Source organism: Pleurodeles waltl, chromosome 6 (assembly GCF_031143425.1).
Source record: "Pleurodeles waltl isolate 20211129_DDA chromosome 6, aPleWal1.hap1.20221129, whole genome shotgun sequence".
Taxonomy (NCBI): Eukaryota; Metazoa; Chordata; class Amphibia; order Caudata; family Salamandridae; genus Pleurodeles; species Pleurodeles waltl.
Window position 1 is genome coordinate 230,953,248 of NC_090445.1, and position 15,626 is coordinate 230,968,873.

Genomic DNA, 15,626 nt, shown 5'->3' on the forward strand with positions numbered 1-15,626 from the left:
TCAGAATATTGTTTCTGAAGGAACCAGGCATCTACCAAATCTTAAGAATATTCAAATAGCGCCAAAATAATTAGCAGCCCAAAGTTGCTGTCTATTTACCCACTTAACCATATCTACTGAGCTGCTGTCACATACTCCAGTATTAGTATACGCATACACACAAAGGCACACACGCTACAGCCATGTTTCTTTAATATGTATGCTGCCAAGTTATCTTTTTGTTATATTTCTGTGGAGTAAGTTTCTATATTTATCCGAAGTTCTTCCTGTATTTTTGTAGTGCTCTGAGATAGTTTCTTGTTTCTCTTCCCAATGCACTTGGATCATGTCCTGTATTCTTTGGTTCAGTGAGGCCTATCTCTGCGTTTGTAATGTAGGGATCCCACCCCTGTACTTCTTAAAGTATCGAGTACCTGTGTTTCTGTGCAGCACCATGACCTAAATCTCTATATTTCATATAAAGCACTATGTGGTACAAACTTGTATTTCCAAGTACTGCAGTGAATTATTTTCCTCTTTGTGTGGGTAAAACATAGATGACGTCATAGTGAAATAATGTAGAGTGTTTTTGTCTGATGCATTATAGTATTGCACATTTTACTAGCTAAAGACCAGTTGGGCCTCTAATCTACTAACTAATTTATTGTTTATCCCTATCTCCTCTCCAGTGAGAAACGTCGTCTGCAAGTGACAGTGACACACCCCATCCAGTGCAGTATGCATGGCAAGAAGTGCACAGTCTCTGTGGAAACTAGGATCAACCAGTCACAGCCAGATTTCACCAAGAACCGCTCGGGCTTCATCCTGGCTGTGCCAGCAAATTGAACCCTCCTTCTGCCGGCCCTGTCCCCTCACCTCCTTCCCCCATAGCCAGATCACATCGTCCGGATCCATAAGTGTGATCCATCTGCGAAGAGAGGAGAATTTGGAATTCCTCAGGAGAGTTTTGGCAAACCCAGATGTTCTCCTCTGACCGGGGGAGGCCCAAATGTTTGAAGAATGAGATCTTGCCAGCAACATGTTTTCGCTCCATGGATGAGTCAGGATTGTTTCATCCATAGTGATGGCCTACAATTCTTCTTTCCAGCCTGATGAGGCATACCTCATCCAGGAGGATAGACTATCACCCCTAAGTGGCTTGCAACTTTCATAACCACCAGAGCAAGGCATTCGAAACAATGCATTGCGTACAAAAGAGGACATCTGGAGTACTATGGAGGACTGATGAACACCAGTGTCAGTGTGGAAGAACGTTCACTGAAATCCCATTCCCCAGTAGTGACTTTGCATAGGTTTATAGGGAAGGGAGAGTAGACTTATATGCCTGTCTGCAATTTAGTGGGCATTACTTGACAGGTGGTTCACTTTCTGCCAGTTTTTGTTGCTTTTGATGATCGTATCGCTGACTGGTAGTACTAGAGCATCAACCCCCATCAGATATAAGATTCTCTACACTCCTTAGTGCTCCCTGTGACTTTTAGTGCCTAGGTTTCTGAATTAGCAGAGATCTTTCCATCAGGGTGTGAGACTGGTCAGCAGTACGTAGAGTAACTGGATGTCTTCTTTGTGTTCACCCAAAGGAGAATGACCACCCTTCAACACCTTAAATTAGCTCTAACTTGCTGACGTATTAGAATCTTTGAAAATGCCCACCGGGCCTAACATTTCCAATAGTGGCCGAGAGCCAGCAGAAGGAGAGCTGGGGGTGTTTCCATTAATTGTTTTGAGCTCACTGCCAAGGTAGACCAAAGGGGTTTGGTGCCAGGAGCCTGGTACACAGCATGCAGGGTGTGAGTAGAGTTCTGCATTTAACAGGGAGGCTGTCAGACCTCCTTTCCTGCTGGCACTGGTAAGTAGGGAGTCAGTAGTTAGTCCAGGATCAGCTGGGCCCGCAGTTATCCAAACACATCATGGTGAAACTTAGATTGACTAGGTAAAGTATGTGGGTGAATGCTCTACTACGTTATCCATGTCCCAGGTGTATAGTTTACTGCCCCCCCCTATAGAATCCCACAATATGTAACCCCCTAGTACTGCCATACCTGCTGAGGATGTCCACCCAACATCTACACACATCACCCAGGGTCGTTAAACGAGCGCCATTTTCTGTGTCGCCCTTTTTACCGTTCACAAAGGACGATGACTTTGTCCTCAGACTGCAGACCAGGGCTTGATTTCGTCTAATTCAGCATTTGTTTTAAATTTAGTTTTGAAGTATTTTCTAGTTCCATTATTTTATTGTTTTTTACCGAACAGAGGGCACAAGTGAAACACGTTTGAAATGAAGCCATGGTGGGTGGAATAACGGCTGGGGTCAGTGTCTGTTGAACTAAGGGTGGCAGGGTTTGTGATGGGAAGGGAGTACGGGGCGCTCGGCCTCCTGGGCCAGCATGTCATGCGTGGTGTCAGACTGGCATCGCAGGTGATATCAACGCCAGCCACCAAACTCACTGCTTTTCTCCTTTGTATAGAACATCCTAAGCATGAGTAATCCTGGTGATTCCTTTTATTTATGGGTCTGCTTTAGATGCCAATGTCTCCTGCGTGCAGGAGAGTGTTTTATGTTTCCTTGTTGCAGACCTGGACCTCTTCATTTTCTGCATTGGAAAGAATGGTCCTTTAGAAAGGAAGGGGGGAGAGGGTTCAGAGGTTGATGTATATGTTGCTTATTTGTTTTGTAAATAGAGGTAACGTGGTTGACTGGAACCTTTAATTGGGAGATGTATCATTCTACGCAGTGTCCCTGCTGGTCAGGTCAGGATTCCATTTCTGTGCACAAGTGGCATGCAGCTCGTGATTTGTGCGCTTGAGGCTTGCACTGACACATCTCCAGGGGGTGGGAGTGTACAAGGGGTATGTTTTCCTGGGATTTAGCAACCAGGTTTAGAATCCGCTACTCACAAGAGCCAGCTTTGTATTGGTACTAAAACATTGTATTCAGGCTCATGCATGCCTTACATGTAACTCATCTCGTAAGCGTATCAGTGGTTCTTTACGTATAAGATGACCACCTCCCTCAAGGTCATTAAAGATACTGGGACAGATTTATAAAAAAAAAACTTTGCGCAGGTGCAAAGTCACCAAAAGTGGTGCACATTGTTGATTTAGGATTTAATTTCCAGCGCAAAACAATTTTTGTGCTGGAAATTGACTAAAAGTAACACAAAGTAACACTACTTTCCACAAAGTGGGCGTCCGATGAGCAGTACATATCCCAATGCAACCACCTATGTTTTTTTAAACAAATCCCTATCTATTAACATTTGTAGACAGGCCTTTGCACAAAAACGTATGGTTACTGTGGGTAGGTGCAAAGAAGGGGAACAGTTTTTTTACAGCACTTTTTAACTTTGCATGTGTGCTGTAATGTACTGCACACATACAATGTGTAAAAGGCTTAAAAGTCAGTCTAAGCATAGTGTTTTGTACTGGAAGGGTATCCTTTCAGTACAAAACCTATGCTAAACGCAGACAGCTATGCAGTATAGTGAAAAAGAGTATGTGTGGTGCTAGGCTGCAACATAGGGCACCAGTGTTTGTGAACAGAGCAGTAGCCCCATACCTTTCTTCTCTTTCACACAATGCTGCATAGTGTGAGAAAACAGTACATTTGCCCCACTGTTTTCAGTCCTGAATATGGCATGAACACTTAATGCACTCTAGGTGTTGTAGTCTTGTTTTGCTCCCATTTAACTAATTAAAGCGTCTCTAAGAAATAATATGCAGGTTAAAAGTTGAGGCCTTGAGGCACTGTCCATAATAACCTTGAGTGAGGTGGTGCTCTTTTCACGTACGAGAGCTTTGCACAACTGCACTGGTAGAGCCACTCCACCCCCACATTATATTTTTTTCTCTGTGAGGAGCAGATATAAGCAGCTGGAGAACAGCAAACATCTCATCAGTGCCTCCATTTTGTATGTTGATGAGCTCTGTAAAATCAACTGATGGCAATAGCAGCATACTGTGTCTTCCCTTTTTTGTCAAAGCCAGTCCTATTGCTAGGGCCACTGGAATTATGCAGCAAGAGTACACCAAATTATGCGGCAGGGTTGATTAAATTATGTGGCAAGAAAAGGTGAATTATGTGGCATAACGCTGTACACTTTTTTATAGTATTGCTTCATTATTTTGTCACTTTTACACATGAAAATACTGTCTGGACAAATATTTAACCTCAGTAGTAGTATACGAACCAAATACAGAAATTTGCAACTGAAGGATGATTAGTTACCCTTTGCGAAGGGCCTTTAACTCCACGCGAACACATGGCACCACGTTGTTAGTCATTTTTCATCCATTTGAGCTAGAAACGATTTTTTTGTTAAAATCTGCAGATCATAGATTATGTGACAAATTTATCAAATCCATAATAATGTGGAAAATGCGCAGCCACAGAATCACATAATTCCAGTGGCTCTTCAGTGCCTACTTTCCACAGCTGTCACATTTGTATCCAAGTTCATCCAAGTGCCTTGGGACAGGCCCGACCAAATTTCCGCCATGTTTGTCTTAGCACTTTTCTCTGAATAAAAATATGCATTTATATAGACCAAAAGCAATAACTATGTGGACCACTTGTTGGAGAACAAGCTCTGCAAAGGGTCTAGTTCCATACCAGGAAGGAGATGTATTGTTGCGAAGTCTGCATTAATGCTTTAAAAAGTATGTGTAATTTTGTTTCAAAATATTTTAAATGTATTCTGTCAGATTTGGTGCATATATTTGTTTTTCCACTTATTAATTGTATTTGATAAAAACAGACAGTTAAGAAACCTGGGGCAATAATGCAATGAAATGCTCTTAATTTTTTAATTTCTTATTGTACTGTATTAAAAAGATAATTTGTTCAATATCAATGCGTGTTCTCTTCGCATAATTCAAGTTGCAGAATCTGGGCAGTCCCTAAAATCTGACTCAGCGTTACATTACAAGGCATCGAAAGTGCAAGTTCTCTAACCCAAAAAGATAATGTAAGCTTCTGTCACATACCATGAAATAGTATTGGGTTTTCAATCTTTACCCTGTCAGAACTAGTGTGACAGGCACTCTTATATGGGAAATATATACACGTTCTTCCTCATATTTCTATGGTGTGTAAGATGGAGGGTACTGAGGATCCTGGTTTGTGAATATCATGAGTACAAATTCTACAAGCCTGAGTGCTTAGACTAACAAGGTGATGAGGCGGTATCTCCTGCTACCTGGTTTCACAATGGAGGCTTGTGTCATCAGCTGGACCAGGGCAATCTACCGCCATCTTAGTTGCAGGTCCTCTCCAGAGAATTTTAGATGGATGCTGAGCACAGGTGATGTTATAAGTTTCTTTTTTTTTTCACTGGTGCTCCCGGCGTGGCTGTGCAGGTGTACATGCTTATGCAGACACATCAGAATTTGTACATGATCTTTCCAGCAGCTCCCCCGGCCATTTGGAACATACATAGTAATTTGATGAGCACTTATTCTCAATGAGTAAGAGTACACCCAGTTATTTTTTTGGCTTGATTTATCATGAGGTCAACTTTAATTGCCTCAATATAGAAGTTTGATTTTTTTTGGGGGGGTTAGGTGTGCTAAATAATGGCATACTCTTTTATTATGTATAGTGATCTTGGGTTGCTGGTTTGCTATAAGCCAAGGGGGAGGACAGGTATTTGCTAAAGATTGTCCTCACGTGGCATAGTGCAGTCCCTCAGACTTTTATAATGGAACGTGTATTGACATCATGATTTGTGTTGCTTTGCGCTCACACAGAAACTTAGTAATGGACCCCCCTCAAAGTAGGGATAGGACATACACTATAAGCAGAAAGATGAAGCAAAATAATGATATTCAGCAATGGAAATTTCTTTGGTGATATTATTTCAGACTCATCCAGAGAGAGTTTCAGAAAGCTGGTGGACAGACACCTACAAATAGACATGAAGGTAGAAGAAATGTTCCAAGGCCGTAATCTGCGATTTCAAGCAGTGGAAATGTAAGAAAAGAAATGATAAACTAAGGCGAGATAGCAGAGCTTTGATTAGCTCCCAGCAATCCTCTTTAGTGGAGGATTTAAAAATGGAAATAACTAAAAATGAGGACCATACTGATGGAAAGGAGGTGACTTAGACAAGAGTGTCTACCGAACCCCGTTCAATAACACAGTGAATGAGGATTGGTTAGTTGACTGTGTCAAAGGCAGTTTAACAGAATCCGTGCTTTAAGACCACTGCTATCATCATCATATACCTCTACCCTGTGATGAATTATTTGTTCCTCCTGGGCCATACCCTGCAGGCAATAGTGCTTTAAGACGTTATTTTATTCAGCGAACTAATGGAGTTGGATGGTAGAAACTGCATGATCCAGGAAGTTAGCAGGGCAAGCGATCTGTAAGAGACTGCAGGATGAGGTGCTACTGTGAAAATGACCCCTTCACTGCCCACACTGGCACAGACTAATTTCCCCACCAGCACAGCATGCACACCACCTTGTCAGTGTTACTAATGGGACCTAGTGGTGTTGTCCTCCAGAATCTGCAGAACCTGGAGATGGAAGGGAGAAATGCCCTTGTGGAAAGATATACAGTTCCAGCACACAAGTAGAGTCAATGCTCCTGTCTGCACAGACCCAATACCCTTTTCAGTCTTGTTGCCCAGATGAGCAACATAGTCTAGCAAGTAGGCGCAGTAGCCTATACCTATGAAGGGCTTAAGGGACGGAGTACCAAAATGTTGATGGTCCATCCACCAGAGCATATTGGATGTAGCAATTGAAGGATACACCCTAGCTGATAGGATCCCTTGATGCTGGATATGCGAAGGCAATTTCGGAGGGCCCTCATCTGCCATCATGCATGTGGCACCAACTGGATTGTAGAGGTCAAGCAGACACGAGAACTGCAGAACCGTGATCAGTGTCTGATTAAGAAAACATTGGTATAATATGATATTTGTGATCCTCTGAGGAGCCTTTATGCTATGCAATGTATGTCCAATACTGCTTCGGTGAAAATCAGCTTCTATCTTGGAGAGAGATGAGACTTTGGATGTGGATAGTAAGAACAAAGTTGTGGAAAAGACCCGTAATCTACTGTGGGTGTCCCTTGACCACCCACAAAGGAGCTCCACTTTCACTAACCAATCATTCAAGTATTGAAACTCATGGGCACCATGACTTCATAGTAAACCCACCACAACTGCCAGTCAGCAAGTTTGGGAAAATATGAGTTATGATACTAAGCTTGAATGGCAACACTATGTAATATTGATGATATAGGTGAACTTTAAGTAAGATCTGTAGGAAGGGAGAATTAGAAGACCTTGGGTGTTTCAGAGCTAGGGATGCCAACACATTCCTTTCATTCATGTTCAGCAGAACGTGGCTTAGTGACAGCATCTTGAACTTATCCTGCCTATGAACAAGTTCAGAACTTGGAAATCGAGGATTATGCCTCTCTCTTCCAGAGGCACCACTTGTGTGGACCATCTGCTGTGCAAGGCAGGCACTTCACTAAAGTCTCAGCAGGTGCCAAAAAGCAAATCCTGATGAAGGAAAGGCAGTCCAGAGGAAGGGACAGGTATGGTGGGGAGATGACCTTGCAGATTAGCAGAAGAACCCAGCTAGTAGAAAAATGGGAGTCCCCCACATCCCCCCCCACATCCCCCCCCACCAGAAGATGGTGGGATAAAAGGTAATGGAGTCAGAGAGGTTAGGAGGCACCAGCACTGCCAGAGGATAGTGGGACTGGGTCGTCTGCTTGTGTTGGTAGTGTTGTTGTTATTCCCTGTACTCAGCTTACAGAAGAAGTCAAGCCTGGCAAAAGAGAAATAGCTTTGCTACTTTTGAAATTTATTGCCACTCATCAAGTGTTCCAGAGAGGAGTCTGTCCTCTGTCTGCATAGCCATTCGCCATCAAAGGGCCTGTCCTAGAGAATGACTTGAACGTCTCCAGAGACACCAGTGGAATGCATCAAAATGCACTGGTGTTGCATGACTGCTGTGCCAATGGATCGAGCTATGGTATCTACGGAATCCAGAAAGCATTATGGATCAGGAACTGTTTAGAAACGTACAAGCTATAGTTGACCAAATCAGTGAATAGGGCCTTTTTGAGATCTGGCAAGCCTACCACTGGAAGAGTGTCCAATTCTTAATTTTTTGGAAAATATTGGGCTTTGGATCAGGTTAAAATCCTAATGTGGTGGGCAAAGCTGACGGAAGCAAAGACTTTGCAGCACATAGTCCAGTTTCTTCAGCTGTCTGTCAAGAGGTGCTTTAGGAAAGGCATCCAGATGTTGCTTTGATGAAGTTTGGCCACCCTAGAGGCAGGTCAAACAGTGTGGGTCACCCAGAGCAGGACTGTGGTTGCTGGCTATCTGTGGACCACTGGGCCTGAGACGTGCATCCACCATGGTGTTATGACATTGTACAAAAGAGTCTCTTTAAAGAGAAGCACAGTTTCTAGCACTGAGCAGGCGGGATGCAACGTCACAGTTCACATGTAAGATTTTGCATTCACAGAGGGCAACATCAATTTTAAGACTTCAGCTGCTTTTCAGTCAGTTGTAAATGAAGAAACTTTGACTGAAGGAGGGCCAGGGCACAAGGAATGCTCACTTCTTGTGAAGTATCCAGGCCACTTGCATTTTGTAAATCTAGGTACAAGTCAGTGTTAGTGTTATAATGGGGAAAAAGATTTTCGACATCCGAATCATCTTCCTTTGTGCATTCATAGTCCTTATCAGGCACTGCGAGGGCATTGGAGTCAGAGCCAAACAACTTCTCCATCTAGGCAAATCACTGAACTTCAGAGAGGTCCCCTGTCAAGGGCACATCATTGAAATTCACCTTAACGTCCTCCTCAACAACACCTACAATTTTCTTTGACATCAATGGCTTTGAGAGCAATGGCAGCGTTGGCGCTGTGTGTGTGGTTTCTGTGTCGGAGTCTCTGACCGAACAGGGAGATTGTCAGCTTCTGAGGCACCTGCAGACATCATGTGGATCCAACAATGCATATTCTACAGAAGAGTTGAAGCTGTGAGGAGACATTTCACCTAGTGGCTGTTGAAAGGCTGGGGAATTTCAGCAGCGAGACACCAAGACAGCGACCTTAGTGCCCCAGAACTGTATTGAAAAACGGGGACCCAGTACACTCCAACATCATAAAAGAATGCAGGGTTGGAGCTGAAACTGCACCTGGGGTGTTTGGGCAGCTAGTGCTGTGGGAAAAGTTTGCCTAGAAGGATAATCCATTCATAGGCTGGGGAATTCATGAGAAGATGTGTACATTAGAACCCTTTGTTAATCTGCCTAGGATGCCTTCCTTTCTCAGTGCAATATGCTATCTTGTCAAGACTGCTGCTACGAGTTAATGAACTAGTTACTTACCTGAGATAATGCTCTTTCTGGCAAAGACTCTATTTAGCCACAGGTTGCTCACCCAGGCATCAAACTGGCTCCAGAAACTTTTCAGCAGTATCTCGGCATGACGGTGGGTGGCACTGTGTGGCTCCCCACTGACACCTTTGTGTCCCGGAAGTGATGCAAGGGGCCAACATAGGCACCACTTCTGCATGCTGACCTGTTGCTTTCAAGACTGTTAGCACCTCCAGAACTGGAACTCCAAAAGGAAATTAATAGACCAGTGTGCCGATTCCTAGACCTTATTAGTTAAGGACAGAGTCCAATCACAGAATGGGGAGGTGAAGAGGGTCAAAGAGGAATCTTTGGCTAGTTAGTCTCTGCCAGAAAGAGCGGGAGCAAAGGTAAGTAACTTGTTCTTCTAATTGAAACTTCTAGCTGCAGAGTCCTCCCCTTTTAAATAGATACCAAAGTAGTACACAATAGGAGACATGTCTGTGACTGAAGCAAGAACAAATAAATCCTGAGAGACTGAGTAGGCAAAGTGCCCTTTTCGGCAGACTTAGTTGTCCAGACAAAACTGCTTTGTGAACACATGGAGAGACTCCCACATAACTGCCTGGCAGATGTATAGGAAAGAAACTCTGCATTCTAATGCAGTGGTAGCAGCTGTGGCCCTGATGGAATAGGCGCACAGTCCTTCTGCAGGCTCCTTCTTTGCCAACGTGTAGAAGATCTTAAAGCACAGCAAGATCCATTCCGAGACAGTATGCTTTTGCACAGTCTTGCCCTTCTTTCTAGTGAACCCCACAAAGTGCTGATTGTCCACTTGGTGTTCTCTGGCATGATATATGTAGAAGCTCTGTGCTGTCTTGGGGTCCGAGCAATGGAGTCTCACCAACTTATCTGAGAAGAAAGTGGTATACCAAGCATGGCACCTGAAGTTCATTCACCCGCTGTGCCAAGGTGATGGCAAGAAAGAACACCGTTTCCAGAGTAAAGACCCACAGGGAACAACTGTGTTGTGGCGGCAATGGAGCACCTATCTGAAATGTTGACACTAAATTCAGATACCACTGGGGCATCACAAGAGTTGAAGAGGGTAACAGATGCTGTAGCCCTTTCAAACACTGTATCACAAGTGATTTCAACTGGGGGAAAAATCAGGCAACTGAAGAAAAGCCGACAGGGCTGAAAGTTAGCTTTTTACAGTGCCCAAAGCAAGGCCTTGCCAGGCGAGCGAAAGAACAAAGAGCAGGACATTGGTCAATTTGGCCTGAAGAGGGTCAACTTGATGGGTGCCACACCAAACTATAAGGTTTTCCCAAAGACAGGCATATACAGTCTTTATCTATGACCGACTGGCCGCCAGGAGAATGTCCCCATTCGCAGAAGAGATCTTGCTCCACTTCATGGTGTAATTGCCAGTTGTGATCCGCGTAGCGCCAACAGCTGTGTTCATCCACACTGGCATTCCAAGAGCCTGCCAGGTGCTTTACTATCAGGAAAATTCCTTAACAGTCCAGCCATGTCCAAAGATGCAAAGCCTCCTGGCGCAGGGCCTTCAACTTTTTTGCAGTGCCACAAGGCAGTGGAGTTGTCCGTTACCACCTCTACCAACCTCCCCTCATGGATGGCAGGAAGGCTTTCAGCACCAAGCAAATGACCTTCACTATAGAAAGTTGATACGGATCCCGTGCTCCTCCGGAGACTATAGACCTCTGATCCTCACCTTATCCAGGTTGCCCCAAGCCAGATGTGTCACCACTGTCACCTCTGGGTGAGGAAGAGAGATGGGTCTGCCGCTGCCCCAATTGAAGTTTAGGTGCCACCACTACAAATCTTTGGCAATCTCCTCTGAAATATGGACATGGTCGGAGAGGTCCCCTTGATGTTGGCTCCACTGGGACTTCAGATCCCACTGCAGAGCCCGCATATGCCACCTGGTGTGCTCAACCAGCCGGATGCAGGACGCCATCAGTCCCAGCAGCCTCAGAGTCAACCTCAATTAAAACCAGGACTGAAGCTGAAATATTGGGATCATAGCCTGAATGTCCCAGACTCACTTTTCCAAGGGAAAGGCATGAAACCAAACTTTGTTCCTGAATGGCTCTGATAAAGGTTTGTCTTCTGCACATTGTTAGTGACACCCAAAGATGACAGGAGGTTCGCTGTAGTCTGGCGGTGGCTGATGACTGCCTCGGGCAAGCCCGCCTTCAACAGCCAGTCATTGAGGCAGGGGAAGTCTGGCACCCGTGACTGCTGAAGGTGTGTGGGCACCATCACTTTTGTGAAGACCCAAGGGGCACTGGTGACACCAAAGGGGAGCACAGCAAACTGGGAGTGCTACTCGCCCACCATGGACTACAGGTAGTGCCAATGGGCCGGCAGGGATATGAAAATAGGTGTCCTGCAGGTCCAACGCCACCACCCAGTCTCCAGTGTTCAGGACAGACAAGTCCTAGACTAGGGTGATCATCTTTAATTTCTCCTTCCTGAAGAAGGCACTGAAAGGGTGCAGGTCAAGCACTGGTCAGAGGCCTCCATCCTTCTTGGGGGCCTGAAAGTAGTGGGAATAACAACCATGTTCCACTTCTGACCATGGCACCTTGTCACCTCTTTAGCGAAAGGGGTCGCACTTCTTGCTGCAAATTGGAGAGGTGGGCCTCCATAAGATGTTGGGTGAATGGTGGGTCGGTAAAGAAATGAAAAGTAGTGCATATCCTTTTCTGACAATCTGCAGGATACACCTGTCTGATGTATTTTCTTGCCAACCCAGATACTATTGGTAGATTCTGCTTGCCACGGGTGGCTGTGGTCCTGCAAGGACACAAAGGAGTTTTACAGGTTGGGCTGCAGGCGGTGGAGTAATGTGCAGCACACTGACCTTGGCCGTGGGGCAGTGGGCACCTTAGCCTTTCCTGCAAAAAAGCTTGATCAGCTAACAGTAGTGAATGCCTCACCCAAAGCCATGAAAGGATCAATGAAACTGGTAAGCTTGGCGAGGCTGTATAGAAAAACCCAGAGAGGAAGCGGTCTTTAAACTGTTTAACTACTGTATTAAAACAGGTGAGTCCCATCAAAGGACATGTCCATCAAGAAGGACTGGACATCGCCTGAGAACCCAGGCATTTGTAGTCAAGCATAGCGGCGACTGGCAACACCAGTGCACACCCAATGGAGTCAGTGGTGTTCAAGCCAAAACAAATTAATAACTTGGCTGCATCACAACCATCTGTGATCACCTGCAACAAGATGGGGCAAAGGTCTTCTGCCACTGAATCCCAAAGGACATGTGTGTACCGGCCCAATAAGTTGGAGGCATTAACAGAACTCAGTGCCAAGCTGGCAGAGGGAAAGAGATGTTTGCCAAAGGTCTTCACATGCTTAGATTCCCCGTCTGGAGGAGTGGTTGGGAAATTCTTGGGGTTGACTGTCTAGTAGAGGCCTGCACCACAAGGCTCTCTGGAGAAGTGTGTGGAGACAAAATCGCTGGGGTGCTTACAACGGAGAAGTGGCATGAAGTAATCTGCTGGTTGACTGAAGGGACAGTGCAAGGCTTGGCCCAAGCCCCAAGAACAATATCTGTGAGGGCTTCATCGAAGGCTAGAAGAGGCTCCAAGGTGGACTGACCTGGTTGGAAGACTTCCATAAGAACAACTGCTTTTCCCTCTATGGTGGGGAGGTGGAGATCGATATCTTTAGCTGCCCTATGCATGATCATAGGGTATGAAGTAGATTCTTCTGTCGCGGGGCCCTGCAGGGTGGGTATTGGGGGTCGGGTGGGTGAAGAAAGGAGCTATCCTGGAAAGGCGTCAAGCTCACTTACTTCTTGCAAATCTTCATACCTATTATCCACCAAATAGGTATGAGCTATCTTGTCCCCTAGTTCATAGCTGTTATCCAAATCTGTGCCAAAGAGTGAATGTAAGGAATGGTGCCTGCCTTGTGGAAGATCAAGAACAGACAACGGTGCCTCGTCGTAATCAGGAGTGCCTCCCCAGAGGGTGAGGTCAGTGTCTAAGTGCACAGGCTAGAGGTGCACTTTTCCTAATTATTTCCTCTTTCTATGTTGGAGGCATTTTGCATCATGCATAGAAAGAGGAAAATGCCTCCAAGGATTTTTTTGTGCAGGAAGGTATCTCTTCCTGTATAAAAACAATGCTGCTTGTAATGCAGGCACTAGGCAGCACACAGTGTGCCAGCCCAAGGAGAGAAATGAAATGTAACACATCTATGTAAATATAGAGTATTGCTGCTTTGCTTGCTGCCGTGCTTTGCGTGAAACTGTAGAAAATATGCCCCCCATTTACAAAGAATTGTAAAAAATATGACTTCTTCTTGGGTGCAACACAACTTTTTTCTCAGATCCCACATGCTTACTTCCAAAGAAAGTGTGGCGTGCAGGGGCTCCAAAGAGAAGTCAAAGCCCACGCACAACCCTCTGCAGTAAGTGCTGTGTCAGTTGCTGCTAGAACAGGAACCAAGCAGTGTTCTGTGTCACAATAGTGCCTAGTGACTCAGCAGGATGAGTAAATGCTGAAATATTGATGGTCTAGGTGCTAGTTTCTACATCATTGTTATGGTATCAATCTAGCTTGGGGTAAGCCAAAACTGGCATGCAGATAGGTTACTAATGTTTGTGCAGGCATTCATGTTGCTTCTGTACCAGTGCTATTTTGGGGACATTACTTGTTAAGGTTGTGAGCATGATTGAGAGGGTGAAAGTGATGCAAAACATACTAGCACTATATTGTATGGTATGTAGATCATCCCGTTACACAGAAAAAAGGCCTCGATGTTACATTATATGTAAATGGTATGGTACACCAAGCACGTCAATTTTGTAAACATGTATGTCAGGATTTGAAACGTTCCTTATAAATAAGTCCTGACTTATTATATCATCGTAAATGGCTATGGCCTTTTTTTTATTATTAAAGATTCTCAGCACCTACGACCGCAGAGACCTCCTATTTATTGTTCAAGACGCCTAATGAAATGTTTTGTATCCATGTTTTTAACTTTTGAATGTTTCCTGCCTTTGTATGGATCGAATAGTATGTAGTTGTGGCGGTGGTTTTAGGGTACTGCATTTTTTCTCGTTTCTTTGCACGTGGACCTGACTGGAGTTTCATATCATGAATAAAATAAAATCGAGTTGAATTGGTCCCCTCTCTGTGCTGAGAGTACGCCATTTTAAAAAAATGATTGCTTGATTTGGGAAAACAAGAGTCGCAGTGAATCTCTGAAAGATTATAAAATCCATTGCAAACTACACTACATATAGTCTCACGACCAACACAGTACTGGAGCAATACAATTGTGGCATAGGGGAACAGCGGCCAGGGGAAACTGCAGAAGGCATCCTTTAGTGTTAGCTGATACAAGTGAGATAGAAGAAACGTGCTCCATATATATACATATATCATGTGAAAGAAGAGATGCGGCTAAAAGGATAAATGTATTGCATGGGGTGATTTTAACAGATAGGTCTGTGCAACAGAGAGAAAAATCAGAAGAACTGAGAAGGAGCATGGGAGGGAGATGAAAGGAGTGATGCTAAGTGAAGATGTAGCACCCTCCACTGCATTGCAAGAGGGGAAGAAAGAGCAAGGGTGAGGGGGATGTTAACTCCACATGGCTGTGCTTGAGGTGCAAAACATTTTTGCTTGAAAACCCAGGTCCCAATTTGAATTGAATATCGAACAGAAGTTAATTCACAGAGGCCCATATTTATACTTTTTTAGCGCTGCATTTGCGCCACTTTTTGACGCAAAAACGGTGCAAACTTACAAAATACAATTGTATTTTGTAAGTTTGCGCCGTTTTTGCGTCAAAAAACGGAGCTAAAAAGTATAAATATGGGCCATTAGTGTTGTAAAGAACAGGACAGGGCTGAGCAATTTCTCACAGAGTTCAACGAGGGAGAAGACGTGGAGACGTGTACCGTCAGAGTGGTACTCAGAAAAAAACAGGGCACTGGACAGTGGTCTTTGATGGCAAAAGGCAAGTGAGAATGCTGGTGGGCTTGGAAAATAGAGATATACTGATGTTAGTGGATAAGGTCAATAATGCTTTTAAGGTGAGTGAGGTGGCAATAAATGGTTGAAGTTACAGAAAGACAAGTTTATATTTCTGGTAGTTGATTTTGGGGGATTTAGGTGCAGAAATTAAAGGAGAGGGTATTAATATGAAAGGAATCTGGTGTAGGCCTGTTGAGGATACCAAATTCAGACAAGGACACCCCTAGATCATTCCTAGGAGTGCACGAGTATTAT

General features: G+C 44.5%; 1 protein-coding gene across 1 annotated transcript in view; it reads left to right on the forward strand.

Annotated features, from left to right (window-relative positions):
- Window positions 1-4,856, forward strand: part of MYO1D (myosin ID) — a 422,174-nt gene extending 417,318 nt beyond the window's left edge. The window contains exon 22 of the mRNA XM_069237971.1: window positions 669-4,856. Within this exon, the coding sequence (XP_069094072.1) occupies window positions 669-825 (157 nt within the window). The 3' untranslated portion in view covers window positions 826-4,856. The remainder of the gene's footprint in view (window positions 1-668) is intronic.
- Window positions 4,857-15,626: the final 10,770 nt, after the last annotated feature.